Genomic DNA, 18,006 nt, shown 5'->3' with positions numbered 1-18,006 from the left:
TAGAGATGCTAACAGAAAGCTAACACAATAAGGCTCAGTAATTGTGAATAATTGTAATTTAACTTCCGTAAGTTAAACAAAAATAAACATAAAGTTAACATAAATAAAAAAAAATATTGCAATTTATTTGCAATTGGAAAAAATGCTGGTCACTGAAATCATAACTGAATATGAGTAATGAAAAATGTAATTGTACCTGATTAATGTAATTGACCCCAACTCTACTACTCAAATAGGAACATCTATCTATCTCTATCATTCACCAATAATATGATGTCAATTACCGTCAGAACCAGATGTTGAAATACAACCAGATGTTTGATTATGAAAAAACTAATAAATAATGGTGATATTAAAGGGCTAGATGTAGTCATGAAGCTCCACCCATGTCATGTGCAGTCGTCATGGACAACACTCATTCTTTTGTTTTGGTTTTATTTCATTGTGAACAAACTGATTTTCTAAGATTTCCAAAACATTTATTTTACACTTTTACCAACTTCCAAATGAATATGCAGCAGAAAGCAGACTCTTTGTGTTTAATAATATATTTTATGGACTTGGGTCTGACTCAAACAAAAAGACAACATATGTCGTCCTGTATGGACGAAAAAGAGTGAAATCAATTTCTAACGTCGTAAACCTCGGACGTAGAAAAACAAACCGAGTTAAGAAATGAAGGAAATGAGGGAAAGGCTCACATCCACGAGACTGTGGTTTGTGTCAGAAAACAGTAAAATACTGTTTGTTTGTTTCTTTAAATGATTTTAGCTTTTTCACCGTTGGTATCAGCGTTTCATGTGACGAGCAGCTGAGAGATCCCATTAAAAAGAACAAGGGAACCATGAAAAGTTCAACTAATGTTTGGTGTTGCTGACATTTAAAACCCTCAAAAACTACAGACTTTTTTTTTTTTTTTTTTTTTTTAAACATACTTAATATCCGCCTACAGACTGACATAACGTTACAAACAACACTAATGTCACTAGAACAAAAACAACAACACAGTCTCTAGGTTCAAGACCCTCTAAAAGAAGTCCATGTGGGGGCGAGCTGCTCCAGGTCAGGTTCGTGATGATTCCTGATCTCATGGATCACTTGGTTCTTCCAGCAATTAAATAAGGATTTACAGTAGAAAAAAGTACAGTGAAAAAAAGTCTTTCGAAAGGTTTTCAAAGACGCTCGTAAGGAATGTTAAGTATCCTATACATTTCTCATGGAACGCACACGCCTTAACATTATCTTCTGATGAATTGCAGCCATTTTTTGAGCCTAGCCTTAATCCAGGTTATTGATAACATCAAACGTGACTCCCCTGGCTGCTTTGAGCACCTCAGCTCTCAGTTTTAGTGCCAGATCTGCTTTTTGTGCAAGTATTTACCGATTTGGTCTTAGCCAGTAGCAAGTCAGACGTTCCCGAGGGACAACGGGACTGAACGGAGTTCTTCCCCGAGCTGAGACTCTTTTCTTTTCTAATTAGAGCAGGTGTTGATGTTCTTGCCATCGACGGCGTCCTCCACCAGAGCCATGTGATAGTCGGTGGAGAGCGTGAAGTGAGAAACACAGCCCAACAAACCTCCCATGTACTGTCTGTTTGTGTGCAGAGCGATTTCTTTCATGCCACCTTTAGGGAGAGAAATTACAGAGATTACACATCAGAGAGAGGTTATATACTGATATACTGATATACTGTACACATAGGAAGAGGTGGAAATGACCACCCCCTCATAATAACAATGGTTCATCTACAGGACTGGTTCTCTAACTTTCCCCCTTTCTCTAACGTTTTAATGTCCGAAAAATAACTTCTATTCCAGTATAATGCTGGAATAAATGAGTGATAACACACATTTTAAAGACTCTCATTTTGTAAAGAAATGGAAAGAAAACAGTATTTAGTGCCTAAAGATTTAAATTTGAATTATCATTTTCGGTCATCTCCCACCTGATGTGGGACCAAGACTGACTCTGTGTCATGTTCAAATCAAAATCATTTCTATTACAATTTTTTGTGTGTTTTGTTGTTGTTTGTCTGTTTTTTTTAATTGTTCAGTATATTTCTGTTTTATTTTGTGTGTTTTTGTGTGTTGTTTGTATTATTTAAATCATTATCTCTGTGCGTGTGTGTGCGTGTGTGTGTGCGTGCGTGCGGTTGTTTCTTATGTTGTTTTGTATGTTTCACTGTAAGTATTTTGTAGTGATCTTGTGTTTTTTGTGTCTTTGCTGTCATTTTGTGAGTTGCTGTTATTATTTAGTACGATTATCATTTTTAACTAAAAATAAACATTATAAACCCCCATATTTGTAATGCCTTCAATGGTTAATTTTCCTTTCTCTCTCTCTCTCGCTCTCTCTCAAGTACCCCCAATAGTGCCAATGCGTACCCTTAGGGGTACACGTACATCCATTTGAGAAACCCTGTTCTATAGAGTAGGACTTACCCACATATAAAGGTCCATTGATGTTGAGTTGTCTCATTTTGCCTGGTGACCGTCCAGTCTTTGCTCCATAATCATCAACGGTCAGTTTTCCTGTCTGGCCATCCCTGGAAATAAATTAATACATATTTAATAGGGATGTAACGATTCACTCAACTCCCGATATGATTCCATTCACGATACTGGGTTCACTCTCGCAATTTATTTTACAAAATGGGACTGTAGACAAATGATGACTGAAAAATATTCCTTTCTTTTTTGGGGGAAAAAAATAGAAAATACTGTATTATTTTCCTTTTATTTTTAATTGTCAAAAGAATCCCTTGATAAACTATTCAAAACAATGCAATTTAACTAAAAATAAATCTTGAATGAAATAAATAAAGGAATAATACAAATGAATAATGTGACGGAGCAGCGCCGTCACTAACCGAGCAGCAGCAGCGCACGCACACACACAGGGTGGGAGATCATGTGATCAGGGGTTATTTTGTCTTAATTGTTTTTACATTTATATGGGGATTAATTTAGGATGTGATTTGAAAAATGCATTTGTTTATGAGAAAATCAGTTATCATTTGAAAAGGATGTGAATATTGTTTTTGTTTGTATTCCTTAATAATTGTTTTTGGTTTAATTTAAACCACACCCATGGGAGGGGCTAACCTGTTAAAAGCAGTGTAGGAAGCTGCATACAGGGCAGTCTTTCTCTGGAGGTGCATGTGGGAGCAAATGTACCTGAACATTTCTGAAAGCCTCTCAGCTGGAAGTAGAGCTGGGACCAGGTTGTGTTTTTTTTTTTCTCTTGATGTAAATATTTGTGTTCCACTGTAAATATTGAGCACCGGCACCATTTTTGGAAAAATAAATGAAAGTCGACTTGCCATATGGATGGTCGTGGTTCTTCTTTTTGAACGAAAATCGAACCACGCCAAAAAGAAGAAGCCTATTAATTTAAATACTGGTTCTACAATAAACAATGCAAAACTGCATAATAGTTCTTTTTTTTTAAAGTGCAACTGAAAATGTATTTTGTGCTTTAACAATTGGACTTTTTTTAAAAAAAAACCAGTCTTCACTGTTTTTGCGTCAGATATTTGTTTGGACCAGCAGAGGGCGCTGGTAACCCAGTGGTTGGTTGGCATACAGATATCCTTGCAGTGAAGAAGAGATGCTATGCTAGCAGACAGAGCTAATAGAAAAACGTGACTTTTACAGCTATTCACGTAATATTACAGATATTCTTTCGGTGCTAAAGGAGTAAGGAATCATTTATTAACATGTAACATTAACATGTAAGAGTAGAAGGCGGCCAGAAAGAAAATAGTAGCAGATTCCGCCCGCCGGTGCACTGCTGGACAAGAGAAGGGATAAATATATAGCGCCCTCTGTTTAAAAGTACTGCGATTCAATTTTCAAAGTATTGATGTCAATCGTGATACCAATGAATCGATTTTTAACTGCCTTACGATTAATCGTTACATCCCTAATATTTAATGAGCAATAGATGGGCTTTATTTTATTCATTTTGATATCTTTCTTTAAAATATGTCTAATGTGTACTATATCAGACGTCTACGGAAGAGGATTAGGGCCAATTCTGATGGAGAAAATATTTTTGGGCAAAACAAGAATAAAGTGGATATGTCGAGAATAAATTTGAAATAATGTTATAGATTATAGATGTTTACTGTATGCAAGGGAACCAAGATTTATTACCAAAAACTTACCAAATTACACTTTACACTTTTGGCCTTTGGATGTACAAGAAAGTGTGTGTGTGTGTGTGTGTGTGTGCGTGTGCGTGCGCGTGTGTGTGTTAAAGAACTTACCTTACTGCTTTCACTCTGTGCCACTTCCCGTCACCAAATGTCCCATTAACGACAATATCCACTGCACCACTACCCAGATTATAACTGGGAAAAAAAGGTTAAAGCGTGATCAAAGCATCTTTATTTGTGCTAAGTGTAGATAATTCTCTATTTTAATGCTTTAAATGCTTGTTGGGCCCCAGGTAGCCCCCATGGACCATGCTAGGGGCCCTCAGGAGCTCTAGTCACTAATGAGCTCCATCTCGAATATGATTTACTTTCCAGGATTCAAACTCGCAAAGATAAATACATATGAGAGATGTAAATGTTTATTTTCACTGAAACATTGCGAATGTTATCAAGTGTTGCAAATCTGGTGTATGGGTATATTATACATTATGATACATATATAAACTATATTTTTTAAAATGCATACAATTTTATGAAAATGAAACAATTGCATAAATTAGGAGATATAAAGTGTTTTTTTTATGTTGAAACCTCAACATTTCTACCTATTTAAGTTACTGCTATAGCCTTCCTTACCCACTAATTAAAGTGAAACCATGATAATGTCGTATTTAAGAAGTGCTTTTCTAACTGGTAGCCCTTCAGACTGTAGAGTACCTATAAAGTAGCTCATTGTTTCACAAAGGTTAGAGACCCCTGCTTTAAACATTCCCATTATCAAATTAAAATACCTGAAAATAAGAGCCCCGTCCCGGAGCCCCAATGAAAGGAAGTCACTGTTGGGTCTCATTGGACTTTCTCCTCTCCACAGCAACAACCCATCCTTGGCCGTACTCTTAAAACGCATGAAAAGGTTGGTCCTCGAGCCTGATATCCTGATAACAAACAAACATTATTGTCATTTCATGTGTGACAAACTCTTTTAAAGCTTTTTCTCCCACCTTTTGAGGATGTCCCTGTTGTCGTAGGTCAGGTAACTGCGTCCGATGAACTGAGGAATTTCTATGGCTTCAGTCACAGCTGGAGAAATGAAGAATATGTTCATATCAACACAAGGTGGCAGCACGAGCATGTATCATATCAACTATGATACTTAGAGATGTCTATTTAACAGACAATGATGGGTTTTTAAAATATTTATATACTGTATCTGCTCTCTAAAACTTACTGTTCAAACAGTAATTTCCACACTCTGGACGATGCAAGCATTAAAAAGTAGGAAAAAGGACAAAGAAAACTGTTCAAAATACAGAATGAAAACATTTTTTAAAAGTCGTGGCATTCAGTTTTTTGGGTAATTGCAAAAGCTATTCACAGTACTTATTTATGTCTCATTATTTTGTTTGTTTTAATCTGATTTTATACAACTATATTTTTGTCACAGTGACCTTTCAGGCTTTAGGACAAAGATGGTGAACTTCTATCACAGCGTTGTCACAAAAATGTGATTATCTGATCCAAGGGACACGTTATCAACATTCATGTCAGCATTTACAATAATGACCAATCTGAGCAGCAACACGGGAAAGAACAAAGGGCTTTTATCACTGTTTGTTCTCTTTTTTTGTGTCGTGTTGTTGTTTTCTGAGTTTTTAGTAGTTTTGTTTATTTATCTGTTATATCTGGGATTTCTCCTGGCATTTTGAATATTTTACGAGTCACTATACATGTTTTTTTGTTATTTCTTCTGTGTTGTGTTTGCATTTTGTTTCTGTGCAATTTGTGTAATTGTGTTGCATTATGTGCGTCTTTGAAGTCATATTGTATGTATGTTGTTGTTGTTTTGTGTGTAAAGGTGGTTGTTTTGCGTTTCTGATGTTCCTTTGAGTCTTTTTTGTGCATTTTTGAAAACTTTTTTTTGTGTTTTTGTGCATTATGTTGGCCTTCATATTGGTTTTTGGTGGATTTGTCTCAAAGGCCGCACAGAATTAAGCTAAGGGCCACATGTGGTCCCCCGGGCCACCAGTTGCCCATTTCCAAAGATTTAAAAGTAATGATTTCTGAATAGTGTAAAGTGTAAATATCTCACATGAACTTTATTGACTTTTATTGCACTCTCCATCTGTTGGTGGAGTTACAGTTTCAACTGTTGGAAATGTTTTTGTTTCACACCATTCTTTAACTATTCCTCCAAAAGCGCATAGTGAGGATAGGATGTTAGAAATGAACTCATGTCTCACCAAACATGTTTCTCCTCAACAAACCCTGTCATCCATGTCTTCACTTACGTTTCCTTGATTTTGGGAACAATTTTTATTTAATTTGGAAACATTTTGTGGATGAATTTGAGTGAAATTGCAAGATCTTTCAGAAATTAAGAGTTCTTTCAACAATTTGAGATTAAAAATAACTGCCATCTTGTAATATAAGCACAAAAAAACTATGAAGTTTCATTAAATGTGTGTATTTGGAGGGACTGAGATATCTACAACTGAATTAGTTTGTAATTTACAAAATTTACCTTCTTCTGAGGGCCCAATTAGATGCTCTACAGGGCCGAATTTGGACCCCGGGTCTTGAGTTTGACACATATGCTCCAATATACTAAATTTAGCCTTCAACACGTCCTGTTTCCTGGAATCTACCAAAGCTGGACGTATTGATCTGATTTTCATATGATGTTCTTATCAATAGGTGAGACAAATCATCTTTAGCACAAAAAGTAAGGAAATGTGTTCATCTATTACATTTTTTTGTTTATTTCCTTTTTAAATGATGCCACATTTTAAAGGTGATGAGCAGCAGCGCTGACTATGTGGGTGACAGTGACACCCATAAAAACTGCCAAATCTTCTTACCTCTACTTTTTGCACTTGTGTTGAGGTTTTATATAAAATCCTCTGTGATTTTGCCAACATTCAATGTTTAATGTCTAATGTACAGTAACAGAGAAATTCCCCTTTTTCTATAATTATCTAGTAAGAATTATACCACTCTTTCATAAAGACTGCCTTTTTCATCACTTTAATTTACTGTAAAAGCTCACACTCATCTTCCACTCACAAATCAACATTAATCCAAAATAAGTAGGATTTTATGAAATTGTTACATTTTAAGAAGAAAAGAAATAAAACTACTGTACATAATGTTGTAGACATACACATGTACAATCACACAAAGCATTCGTAGGTGAATGAAATATTTTGACTGAAACATAATGAGGCTAAAAATGTCTTGAACCACAGAGTCTGTTTTATGTCAGGTATAATCTGATAATATGTCTGCATATCATAAGATATTGGTTTTAGATGATTTAAAGTTGATCAAGGCATATTATACATACCTGTCAAGTTTTGGATTTGAAAATAAGGGAAATTTTCTGGCGCCCACTACGAGCCGTCCCACGCGCCCAAACAAGCTCCAGTAGCCCTTATATTTTAAGATAAGTGTACAAGAAATCTAAAACACCCACTTATCAACCACTTATTAAATACAATTATGTGATTAGAATCTGGTAGGTTGACCTTTATTAACATTGAAATGCTGTGAACATTCCTACTAGGGCTGGACAATATGGACCAAAACTCATATCTCAATATTTGTTCTCAAAATGGTGAAATATGATATAAATCTAGATCATTTTATTTCGAATGAAGTCTGAGAAGAAAGACAATTCTGGATTAAATTTGCTGATGCTAAATGCTAAATATATAAAATAGAAAACTCGATACATCTTAAATTATAATACAGCCTAAATGAAAACATAAATGGATATATTAAGCACGTTTATTTAATAACCTTACAGTTCATATTAGGGATGTAACGACTATTCATAAGGCAGTTAAAAATCGATTCATAGGTATCAAGGTTCACATCAATAATCTGAAAATTGAATCGCCGTACTTTTTTAAACAGCAGAGGGCGCTATATATTTATCCCTTCTCGTCCAAAAGTGTAGGCAGCGGACGTAATCTGCTACTACTTTCTTTTTGGCCGCCTTCTACTCTTAAACATGTTCATAAATATTTCCTTACCCCTTTAGCACTGAAAGAATATCTGTAATATTACCTGAATATCTGTAAAAGTCACGTTTTTCTATTAGCTCTGCCTGCTAGCATAGCATCTCTTCTTCAACCGACCGCTGGATTACCAGCGCCCTCTGCTGGTCCAAACAAATATCTGACGTAAATAAAGTGCAGACAGGTTTTTCTTTTAAGTCCAATTGTTAAGGCACAAAATACACAAAATAGTACAGTATTTTTTATTTTTCAATTTTTTTCTCCCAAAAAAATTAAGGAATATTTTTCAGTAGGGATGTAACGATTCACTCAACTCCCGATACGTTTGGATTCACGATACTGGGTTCACGATACGATTCTCTCAAGATCTATTTTACAAAATGGGACTGTACATAAATGACTGAAAAAAATTCCTTTATTTTTTGTGAGGAAAATACTGTACTATTTTCCTTTTATTTTGATAAACTATTCAAAACAATGCAATTTAACTAAAAATAATAATACAAATGAAGAAGAAGCCTATTAATTTAAATTCTGGTTCTATAGTAAACAATGCAAAACTGCAAGATAGTTCTTTTTCTCTTTAAAAGTGCAACTGAACATGTATTTTGTGCCTTAACAAATGGACTTTTTTAAAAAAAACCAGTCTTCACTGTTTTTGCGACAGATATTTGTTTGGACCAGCAGAGGGCGCTGGTAACCCAGTGGTTGGTTGGCATACAGATATCCTTGCAGTGAAGAAGAGATGCTATGCTAGCAGACAGAGCAAATAGAAAAACGTGACTTTTACAGATATTCACGTAATATTACAGATATTCTTTCGGTGCTAAAGGGGTAAGGAATCATTTATGAATATGTTTAAGAGTAGAAGGCGGCCAGAAAGAAAGTAATAGCAGATTTCGCCCGCCACCAACACTTCTGGATAGCTGTTTGAAAAAAGTACTGCGATTCAATTTTCACAGCATCGATGTGAACCGTGATACCTATGAAACAATTTTTAACTGCTTTACGATTAATCTTTACATCCCTATTTTTCAGTCATCATTTTGTAAAATAAATCGTGAGAGAATCGTATCGTGGACCCAGTATCGTGAATCGAATCGTGAGTTGAGTGAGTCGTTACATCCCTAGTTCATATACAAGTCAACACGTTGCATATTTACTGTTAATTTCACATTGCTTGTCTTTAAGTTAATTTCATTACATATTTTCTTATAATTTCTCATGCTCAGTCATGTGGTTCTCTGGTATTCGCTAATAACTTATTAGACACATTTGTTGCAGACGTTACATTATTTAACACTTTATAAACAGTGTATATTTGTGGATCTTGTGATTGGCTGGTTTTTCATGGTGACTTACGTGGTTCCTTCCTCTGTGGTAGACGTTAAAATCTTAGTTACTAATCTAACAGAACGTGTAACTGTGTCACATCCTGATGGTCTTTATGAAGATAAACTCTCTGTCACATTTTACAACATATTTACACCAGTTCTTTGTTTTTTTTTTTGCCAGAACGTCTTCATTCATCATCTCTGTTCGGAGTTGTTTTCGGGTTTGTTGCCGCTGTCAGCACTAATATTGCGAGAACTGCCACTCAGGAATCAGTTCTTGCCAGGCTAGTGACGGCGTTCAGTTTAGTAAGGAATCTTTTAATTATTATTACATTAAAATACGGGATATTTATGGGAATATAATAATATGGGAAGATGGCGGGAAAGAGGGGCAAAATACGGGAGTTTCCCGGCCAAAACGGGATACTTGACAGGTTTGTATTATTGCATTGATAACGTACATGCATTGTTGGGTAAATTACTTTGTTACAAAGGACTAGTTCTTTTCACATTCAGTGCAAATTAAGTCTGTAAGATACATGTAAAATAAATACATGTTTAAATATAATTGAGGATATTTTTCTGTCTCAGCCTGTTTTGTGTTTTTGTTATTTTATGTCTTAATGGAGTCATTTTGTGTTTGAGTTGTTTATTGTGCGATCTTAGTCGTTTTGTGTTTTGTTGTTTTAATTTACATTATTTATCATGAAAAAAGTTCACAGGAAATGAACCTATGACATCATCAACAGTCGGCCTTTGAAGTGTATGTTCTGTGATGTCATTGAGGTGAAGTTGCTACTGGTTCTTTCGTTGCCTTTTATGTTCATTTAGTTCTAAATTATCTGTCACCATGTTTGGCTGTGTGAGGAAACTTTTAACAAAATACATAAATAATAATGCATCATTTTTACATAGGCCTTTTTTCAACACTAAAACACACTTTAGGAAGTTTGTCCCAAAGTTAAAAAGGGACAAATCCAAAGCTGGAAAGCGGAGCTGCATCCCACAGCAGATACCACAGCAGGAGGATGATGAGCACTATGAGGGAGACACTGAAGACAAAAAAATATTCAGTCAGGACATCTTGTTTCCAAACTTGTCAATCATATCTTCAGACTCATCAGAGTTTGGTTGTGGTCGGACCATCATAAATCCAAAGACTTGGAACTGGGAAACTATACCATCTTTACCTTCATTTTCCACTGGTTCAAACCCTAATGTATCTTCACCAGACTTGAATGACTCTTTGCTTGAAGCACTGAAATATTCTTGTCATCACCCTGATGCCATGAAAACAACATTCCACCGCAATTCAGCTGTCCTGAAGAGCAGCGAGGAGTTCACAAGCAGGTACAAACAAGAGGAACTGCTCGGTGAAGGTGGATTTTCACAGGTTTATGCTGGAGAACATCGGTCCACTTCTACACCTGTGGCCATTAAACATATCTCCAAGAAGGACGTGCAGCTTGTGAAAGTGAACTGTCAGGGTAATGTTTATGATGAGATCTTGGAGGTGTTCCTCTTGGAGCAGGCGGCCGGTCGTCTCTGTGACGGAAGCTTTGAAAACCCCGCCGTGATTGGCTTCATGGACGTCTTTCACCTGGAGACGGAGGTGATTATCATCATGGAACGACCGCCGGACACAGTGAACGGGTTAGGTTACTTAAAATACTTATTTCAAATAAAACATATACCAGAGGACCAGGTCAAGGTCATCTTCCAACAGATCACCAACGCCGCATTGCTAATGCACAAAAATGGCGTCTTCCACCGGGACTTGAAGCTGGAAAACATCCTGGTTAATAGGAGCAAAGGAACTCCTGAGATCAGAGTCATCGACTTTGGATGTGGGGATTTCGTAAAAAACGAGCCCTTCAGTAAGTTCAGTGGAACTCCAGAATATAGAACACCAGAATCTTTTCGTGGGGAAACATACAAGGCCGAGGCTACTACGGTATGGCAAATCGGAGCCATGCTGTATATGACCTGTACCATTGAGTGTTTCGATACATCGGTGTACATGAAAAAAGACAAAGAGGTGCTGGAAAATGTATCAAAGGAATGTAATGACTTCTTGTACCAGTGTCTGGCCTTGGACCCAAATCAACGTCCAACCTTAGAAGATCTACTTCTACATCCCTGGCTGGAGTTAACTGGTCCACACAAACCAAAGTTGTTTACAACATGGCGGACACTGCGGGTGCTCCGTAGACTCATTAGTCTGTTGTTTGTAGTGATGCCCAGAGAAAACAAGTAACTGGAACAGAGAACGAGCAAACACTGCACTCAGTGTGCGCTTGTCTGGATATAAAGCAGTGGATTGAGCGGTTGTTGTTCCAATCTGTTCCTCCCTCCCTGACAAAATCAGCATCCACCAGCAGCCGGGAGTGTGCATGCATTCAGCGTTCAGTGAAGGTGGAATAAAGTTCTTCTAATGCCATAATCTACGTTGTTGGACTTTTAAATGCTTTTCATCCTTATGTATCATTTGATTCTATCCTACCTGTGTCTAACTTAGTGATTTACAGCAAGTCTATCCCTCCATGTTAAAGTGTATTTCACATATTAAAGCACATTTATCCAGTGTTGTATCATATATCATGTAGAACATCATAAATAATAATAACTGCTTAATTTGAGCTACTTTACTCTCTCATTCTTTAAGTAACAGGAGGTTCTGAACATTTCAAGCTGCATTTTGGATTTCATCAGTTCATGTTTTGGTACTGCAGCTAAAATGAAGCAGAAAGCGGCCGCCGGCCTCAATAAGCCAAATCAGCATTATCAGTACGCATGCGCGATTCCCGGGTCAATATATCCGGGTCAGAGTTCACGACTGCCCAGCATGTCAACAAAGCCCCTGTCTAGCGGAACAACCGGCTACTTATACGGACTTTTAGGCATTTACTTTGCTTAAGGTCGTTTTAAGGCAATATGCCAGGGTCCCATTGTTCAGTGCGTGGCTGTTCCAACGGTACACGTGGGCTTAATACGTGGATGAAAGAGTTTTGCCCCGTTCACGAGTGCAATAAAGGAACCTCACGATGTATATGCGACCCGCCATACGTACTCATCCCATTTCCTACTGAAAGAAAAGATCCAGAACGTCGTGCCGAATGGATTAAATCAGTAAGTTTGAGATATACTGTACTACATTAAAGCTAACTAGTAAACTAGTATATAAATATTATATTGTGGTGTACATGTTAGACAGGTGTCTCTCACCCAGCAGGTTTCGGGGGTTTGTTGGCGTCCTTTTCTTTCTCGCCACAATATGCCCGATCCCCCCAGGATCAACTGTCAACATCGATCTCGAGCAGAGATTTATAATCAAGGTTGACAGCCTCTCGTTCCTGCTGTTTTGTCAAAACTATAGGTGCTTATTGAAATGACAATGCCCAAGCGAGGGCCACCAGTTCTTTCTTCCTCTTCCCAGTAACAACGCGTCCACGTCTCTTACAATATTCTTTTAAAACATCCACTTTACAACGCTCAAAATATTCAATATCTTTGTCAGACTCGGCCATGTTTACGTTTTATGATACGAGCTAGGCGGGAGCTGGGTAGTCCTGACCTTTGACCCGGACCAGCATGCTTTGCGCGCAGCGAGATGCCGAATCCGCTTATTTATCATTAATTATTGCATATGTTACACACATTGTGGTTGGTGTGAATCTGGAGACGTTCTATATATTTAATTAGTCATAAGTATTTAAGTTAAAAAGAATATTTAATGAGTCAAACCACCACTAGAAGGTACTTTAAATGTATCTGTTTTTTGTAGCAAAGTCACAGTGTTTACTTAAGTCTTTAAGGTGCAGCTATTTCAGTTCAGTTATTTACTTGTTTGTGTTCTGTTTGTGGTGATAAAGCGCTATATAAATCAAGTCCATTTTACCATTTATGTGAAATATTTTTATCAAAATAAGAAAAAATGTCAAAAGTAATTTTGCTCATGTTTTGTCCTTTATGTAAAGTGTCTTTGTGGGTATGGTGAACAGTGTTGGGAACTTTACTTTAAAAAAGTAATTAGTTATAGTTACTCATTACTTGTTCAAAAAAGAAACTGCGTTAGTAACTAAATTACTCTTTAATAAAAGTAACTCATTACCAAGGAAAGGAACTATTTGCGTTACTATTAAAAAAAAAAAAAAAGTTGCTCTGTGTCAAAGAATTCACATTTTTTAGATGCGTGTATCGTGAGGTACTTCATTAAATTTGAGTTGTTTACAACAGATGTGGACAAAGTCTTCACTCCTGGATATAATGAACACTTCACATACACGCTCTTGCCTTTGACCATAATTAATTTAAAGTAGTGTTTGTATCGTCACCTTAAAAATGTCAACTTTTCATCAGACTGCTCCACGCTCGCCATCTCTGCTGCTTCATCAAATCTACTCTGTGTGTGTGTGTGTGTCGCGGGTGCTGGCACGTCGCCAATCATAATCGCTCACCTTGTTTTTAACCCACCTCCTCACAACAGTCGAGTCAGAAGCCGGGGATGCTTTCGGATAACATTTTATTTAATCAATGCATGTAACGCACCTCATTTAACGTTCAGTAACGATAACGGCATAAAAAGTAATTAGTTAGATTACCCCGTTACTGAAAAACAAACGCCGTTACCTAATGCCGTTATTCCAAACACTGATGGTGAAGACCACTATGCAAGTGTTAGAAAGTATTCTGATAATAATAATATAACAATCATGTAAATATCAATTACTTGGTATAAATAATAAAAAACAAAACACCATATAAGGGGGCGCCAAAAGAAAATCTGGCCTCGGGCGCCAAAGAGGCGAGGGCTGGTATTGATTTGAACACATCTCTCGTGCTTTAGAATCTTTGTAAAAAGCTGTTTTTTTCAAAAGAAAACATTTGTAAAAAGCTCTGTTCATGATTTTTTTATTGTTTTCAAACTTATCAGAAGACCTTGGTTTACAGAAATATTTAGTGACTCAGCAGATATTCAATAAACAGTATCTATATGGTCGTCTGCTTACAAATGGTTTTATTCTATTTATTTTTTTACTGAGATTATATTATTTGGACATTAATGGTCTGGGTATTATTGGATAATCTCTAATCCATCTGTGAACCAATATAAATGAAAGTTTTTTCTTCCTCTCCTTTTAAAACAAAAAACAAGAAAACCGTTTTATCGTTTTAATTAAAAAAACATAAAACAAACTAACATTGGCCCGTTTTTCGACTGTTGTGTGTCCTTTTCTCCTTCTCCCTTTTACAGTTGAACATTGAAAATCATCCGTTTCCATTTTTCCATTCTGAACTCTGAAACGAAAAATGAAGTCACGTGACACAAGGTCACGTGTTTTGACTTCTTTTTCAGCCGACATGCGGAAGTGATTGTGTTAGAATAAAAGCATAGAGGGAGAGAGAATATGAAGCAGGCACATGATCTATCACAGAGGGTGATAGATCATTAAAAAGACTTATAATAGCAAGGCAAGGCAAATTTATTTGTATAGCGTATTTCATACTCAAGGCAACTCAATGTGCTTTACATGATAAAACATTCAGTTGTTTAAAATCAATAAGAACATTTAAAATCATCAGTAAAATCATCAACAAACACATGACATCATCAACATGACTATAAATCTCTCTCTCAATCATATCCAGTAGAGAAAAAAAGTTTCTTTAACTTTGATTTAAAAATGTTCACATGTGATGCTGACTTCAGCTCTGCTGCAGTTTGTTCCACTTCTTTGCAGCATAACAACTAAAAGCAGCATCACCATGTTTACTGTGAACTCTGGTCTCCACTATCTGACCTGTGTCCATAGATCTGAGAGACCTGCTGGGTTCATACCTGACTAACATCTCACTGATGTATTCTGGACCAAACCCATTCACAGATTTATAACCAGCAGCAGAACTTTACAGTCTCCTCTGAGGCTGACTGGGAGCCAGTGTAAAGACATTAAAACTGGACTAATGTGTTCTGACCTCTTTGTTCTGGTTCAGACCTGAGCTGCAGCGTTCTGAACCAGCTGTAGATGTTTGATGAAGACCATTACAATAGTCCAGTCTGCTGGAGATAAAAGCATGGACCAGTTTCTCCTGATCTTTCTGAGTCATTAAACCTTTCACTCTGGAGATGTTCTTTAGGTGGTAGAAGATGTTTTTGATTTGATCTGATGCTGAATGTCAGATCTGAGTCAATCAGAACACCAAGGTTTTTGACTTGGTCTTTATCTTCTAAAGATCCAGACTCAGATACTTGCTGACAGCAGTCCTCTTTTCCTTGTTACCAAAGACAATCACCTCCATCTTGTCATGGTTTAGTTGAAGGAAGTTTTCACTCATCCAGCAGTTTACTTTTTCTAAGCAGTCACACAACACCTCAATGGGACCATAGTCATCTGGGTTCAGTGATAGATATAGTTGTGTGTCATCTGCGTAGCTCTGATAATCAACCTTACAGTTCTGTAAAATTACATAAAGATTCATTTTTTATTTCGACATGAAATTATGCTGATGCTCGTGACAAGTATACACGAACGGAGTTACAAAAAATGACCAGCAGGTGGCACTGTGGGGATATGTTCCTTCTTTGCGAACATGATTTTATGAATGTTCAAATGTTCTTGCATCACAAGATCATTATATCTTGGCAATCATTAATCATATTTGGTACATTTACAACACATTATATATATTAGTACAGTGCCCGTCTGAAGTATGCATTCATGTGGGAGCATAAGGGGTATAATTGCCGGTCCAAAATGTGGGTGCAATTTTCCTGGTTTAATTCTATGGGACATGAGCATGATAAATGTGTTTGTTGTTTGTTTTTTTACTCACTTATATTTTTTTGTTTGGTGTATTTTTCTGTAATGTATGTTTTTTGGAGTCGTGTATTTTTGTATCTTTCTGTTGTGTTTTTGTGCATTTTTTGTATAATTATTGTTTTTGTTGCCATTGTAGTGTGATCCAAGAGTCATTTTGTGTATTTTTTGTGTAAATATTTAGCTTTGTGTATTTTTGTATAAATATTTAGTTTTGTGTATTTTGAGCCATTTTCATATTTTTGTTGTATTTTTCTGTAATGTATGTAATGTTTTGAAGTCATCATTATGTGTATTATCTTTCAGTTGTCTTTTTGTGCATTTTTTGTATAACTATTGTTTTTTGTTGCCATTGTAGTGTTATTCTGGAGTCATTTTTTTGTATAAATATTGTTTCGTTTTTGTTTTATTTTACTCATTTAGTATATTTTTATTATAAATACTGTGTGTGTGTGTGTGTGTGTGTGTGTGTGTGTGTGTGTGTGTGTGTGTGTGTGTGTGTGTGTGTGTGTGTGTGTGTGTGTGTGTGTCTACATCCATCTCCACCGTGCGTTATCGTCACACACACGCGCGCGTCTTGCAAAGAGAGACACGGAAGTACCACGAAAAATAAACGTTTGTCTGAATAACCAGTTTGTGATAAGATCGACTAACGACCGTCAGCACAGCCACTGCTCACAGTCATGAGACGAAGTGAAGTCCGTGACCGGAGATTTAAAGGAAGTTTGGAATCACGGGAATAATATTAAATAACCATGAAATATTAACTTAAATTACTTTTAGCAGTACAAAAACATTTTTGATATTGACCTTTTTTTTTTAACCCAAACAAACTGCGACATGAGGTCAGGATTGTGATGGCCTGGGGCATAAAACTATTGCAGGACTGAGTAGTTCAGGGTCTGACGCTGGGGAACAAGTGCCAAACTCAAGGCCCGGGGGCCAAATCCAGCCGTTTAGAGCATCAAATTTGGCCCGCAGGATAAAGTGGGAATTACAGAAAGCATGAATCATTGTGTAGAACCAAGTAATTCAGTTGTAGATATCTCAGCCCTTCCAAATACATAAATTCAATGAATATCCACAAAAATTGCAAAGGCCCACAGTTTTCCCACGCTTATATCGCATGGTGGCAGTCATTTTTAATCACAAAGTGTTGGAAAACAAAGCTTTATCTTTTCCAAAATGTATTAAAATTATTCGACATTTTTCCTTTAAATTAAATAAAATATAGTTACAAACTCAAGGAACTTTAAAGATTAGATATTGTTTGTAACTTCCATTACTTTACAGTGAATTTATAAGGCAGCGTAATGTTAAAATTGCCTAAAATTTGCGGCCCACTCGAGATCAAACTGGTCCATGTTTGGCCCCTGAACTAAACTATGACACCCCTGCTGTGGAACCTCTTCCCAAATAAAAGGACCACATGATGAATGAGCTTCTCTGCCATTCTCACCACTCACTGGAGACCTCCTGTCTGAAGCTGCTGAAGCAGTGAAGATGGAGCTTGATGGTTCAGTAGAATGTACTATAGTGAACATCCCACACATTAGGTTCAGATGCTGCTGGGTTTACTCGACCATAGATGAAGTGTGTCAAATCTGTAAAAGGTTGCATTTTCTGGTTCAATAAACAGGAAGAGATTCAAATTCTGATGTAGCTGGTTATGATAT

At 36.7% G+C, this 18,006-nt stretch overlaps 1 protein-coding gene across 1 annotated transcript in view; it reads right to left on the bottom strand.

Annotated features, from left to right (window-relative positions):
- Nucleotides 1-1,018: 1,018 nt before the first annotated feature.
- Nucleotides 1,019-18,006, bottom strand: part of egflam (EGF-like, fibronectin type III and laminin G domains) — a 63,590-nt gene continuing 46,602 nt past the window's right edge. Inside the window, exons 20-25 of the mRNA XM_028456478.1 lie at nucleotides 5,388-5,411; nucleotides 5,161-5,239; nucleotides 4,951-5,094; nucleotides 4,271-4,354; nucleotides 2,442-2,545; nucleotides 1,019-1,624 (exon numbers count right to left, since the gene is read on the bottom strand). Of these exons, the coding sequence (XP_028312279.1) occupies nucleotides 1,473-1,624; nucleotides 2,442-2,545; nucleotides 4,271-4,354; nucleotides 4,951-5,094; nucleotides 5,161-5,239; nucleotides 5,388-5,411 (587 nt within the window). The 3' untranslated portion in view covers nucleotides 1,019-1,472. The remainder of the gene's footprint in view (nucleotides 1,625-2,441; nucleotides 2,546-4,270; nucleotides 4,355-4,950; nucleotides 5,095-5,160; nucleotides 5,240-5,387; nucleotides 5,412-18,006) is intronic.

Source organism: Gouania willdenowi, chromosome 9, assembly GCF_900634775.1.
Source record: "Gouania willdenowi chromosome 9, fGouWil2.1, whole genome shotgun sequence".
Lineage (NCBI taxonomy): Eukaryota > Metazoa > Chordata > Actinopteri > Blenniiformes > Gobiesocidae > Gouania > Gouania willdenowi.
This window is presented reverse-complemented; position numbering and strand designations above follow the sequence as displayed.